The 2,303-nt window shown below is 37.0% G+C and overlaps 1 protein-coding gene across 1 annotated transcript; it reads left to right on the top strand.

The window, feature by feature from the left end:
- The first annotated feature begins 719 nt into the window (after positions 1-719).
- On the top strand, positions 720-1,825 carry LOC118732505. The gene is made up of 2 exons (XM_036461633.1): positions 720-1,667; positions 1,723-1,825. The coding sequence occupies exons 1-2, from the start codon at positions 720-722 to the stop codon at positions 1,732-1,734; spliced, it is 960 nt and encodes a 319-aa protein (XP_036317526.1). The 3' UTR covers positions 1,735-1,825.
- The last annotated feature ends 478 nt before the right edge of the window (positions 1,826-2,303 follow it).

Here is a 2,303-nt window from a genome sequence, read left to right as displayed (position 1 = left end):
AAAAAAATCTCTGTAAGGAAACTTTTTCTGGTGGATGTATGTGTAGTGGTGGAAAAATAAAAAAGTATAGCCCATCATCTAACAAAAAACATATAAATCCAAACTTCAAACTGCAAAAACTATGAAAATGAGCTATACTTTTATAAAAAATAATAGTAATTAAATAAACAAAATAAAACTTAGCATAATACTTTAATTTGAACTTTTGTGTAGTGAGGTACTTGTAGTAATGGTGAACGTAGTCACTGCTTATACATATTACTTCCTATTCATTGTGTAGTAGAAATTGTAGTAGAATATTGCTATAAGTATGACCTAGATTTAGAGAATACAACCATGTAAATGCAAATGACCTGATTTAAGAAATATAACGCTGTAGAAATAATAGCATCGAGCAAGTGAACTTGTGCGTTTTCGTGATCGGCCTCTATCTTATTGCCTGCTGCAGTCGCCAGAAGTGGGATTGATATCCCAAATTTTTTTTAGTGTTTTGCGCCCTCGTACAAATATTTGGAGTGCATAATACCTGCTAAGGTTGCGACAAAATTAAAAAGTTTATAGCGCTCACGGACACAAAGAGAAAAATAACTAACTATTTACGCGTACCAAATTAAAGTCGGCGTGCAAGATGGAGGACACCATTGCGGTAGAAACATACACAACAACACAACTGAAAGAGTGGCTGCAGCGTTTCGAGTCTTAAGACAAGTGGAACGAAGATGGACCTTGTTAAGCGTTTAAACGAAGTTCCCCAAGCGACACGTGGAAATTGCACGATTGCTGCCGAAGAAGCTGGTGTTGGTGAGGCTTCGCTCGGACATGATGACATACGCACACTTAAAGCAGAGCTAAGTAAACTAAAAAATCAATGCGTAATTCTAACGCACCAAAATGAGTTGTTGCTAACCAAAATGCGAACACAGATATGTGAAACTGACGCCGCTGCTACAGAGTTGCCATTCGATGTGGTTAAAGAGTTTTTGCCGGAATTTAATGACGAAGCTGATTTTGAAGTTTGGGTTGAACAGTTTAAAAACTTAACATCGCTTTATGTGTTGGATGAAAATTTGCAACGAGTGCTTTTGATGAACAAACTAAAGTGCAAATCCCGACAATGGCTGCAATCAAAACCGAATTTGGTTACCGAACATGTTGCAGAGTTACTTAAGCAGCTGGCGGAGTTCTTCGAAGTCAAAGAAAATAAAATGATTCTTCGGCGCAAGTTCGAAATGCGTAAATGGATCCACAGTGAATCATTCCTTGATTATTTTAAAGAAAAAACAGCGATGGCAAAGAAGATATCAATTGAGGAGGACGAACTTGTTGACTGCATTATTGAGGGTATCCCGGATGAACAGCTTAGAACACAAGCACACATGCAGTGCTATTTGTCTACAGCCAGCCTGGTGCAAGCATTTTCGAAAATTCAACTAAAGAAGAGCGTGACCTCAGCTAAAGCAGTCCCTACGTCTACAAACGCGAAGGTGCAGAAAGGAACGATGGTAATTCGCTGCTACAACTGCAATTCTTTAGGACATTTCGCCGCAGAATGCAAAAAGCCGAAGCGAGAAATTGGTGCCTGTTTTGCGTGTGGAAGCCTCGAGCATCGTGTTGCAGCTTGTCCTGACAAGAAATCCGCAGTTCAATTTTTGGAAGACAATGAATATGTAAGGTATTTTAACATAAAGTTGATTGATGATAAAAATGTTTGCTTAAATTTAGAATGCCTCATAGACTCCGGCAGCCCAGTGAGTTTCATCAGACGCTCCAGTTTATCGCATAATTTGAGTTTAATTAACAGTGTAATGAAATATGATAATAAATGTTTTTTCGGAATTAATAAAAGCAAACTTAAAGTTTTTGGAAAAGTTCGTTGCCTTGTAAGTGGAATGAAACAAGTTATTGAGATAACTATGCTGGTGGTGGCCGATGAGTCTATGAGCTTCGATGCTATACTCGGAAGAGATTTTTTGAGAGCAGGTAGGCTAAAGTTGTGTAAGATTGAAAATGTTTCGAAAACGATCGTTAATGAAGACTTGTTGAGTGATGAAAATGTTAGCTATAAAAAAAGAATGTGTAGATGCTGGCAAAACTGAAAGTAAAGTTGAAACAGAAAATGAATTTCCGAAATTTTTGAGTACTTTAGAATATGATAAAGAAAATGAATTGGATTTATGTATGGGTGATCAACTGAATTCTAAAGATAGAGGTAAATTGTTAGATATTTTTAAGCAGAAATATGTAAAGCCGAAACGTCCCGACGAACCATTGACAAAGTGCTTTATGAAATTGAATTTAGAAAA

Source organism: Rhagoletis pomonella, unplaced genomic scaffold (genome assembly GCF_013731165.1).
Source record: "Rhagoletis pomonella isolate Grant_MI unplaced genomic scaffold, Rhpom_1.0 Rhpom_scaffold_21283, whole genome shotgun sequence".
Classification (NCBI taxonomy): Eukaryota; Metazoa; Arthropoda; class Insecta; order Diptera; family Tephritidae; genus Rhagoletis; species Rhagoletis pomonella.
Note: the sequence above shows the minus strand (reverse complement) of the source record. Positions and strands in the feature narration are given on the sequence as shown.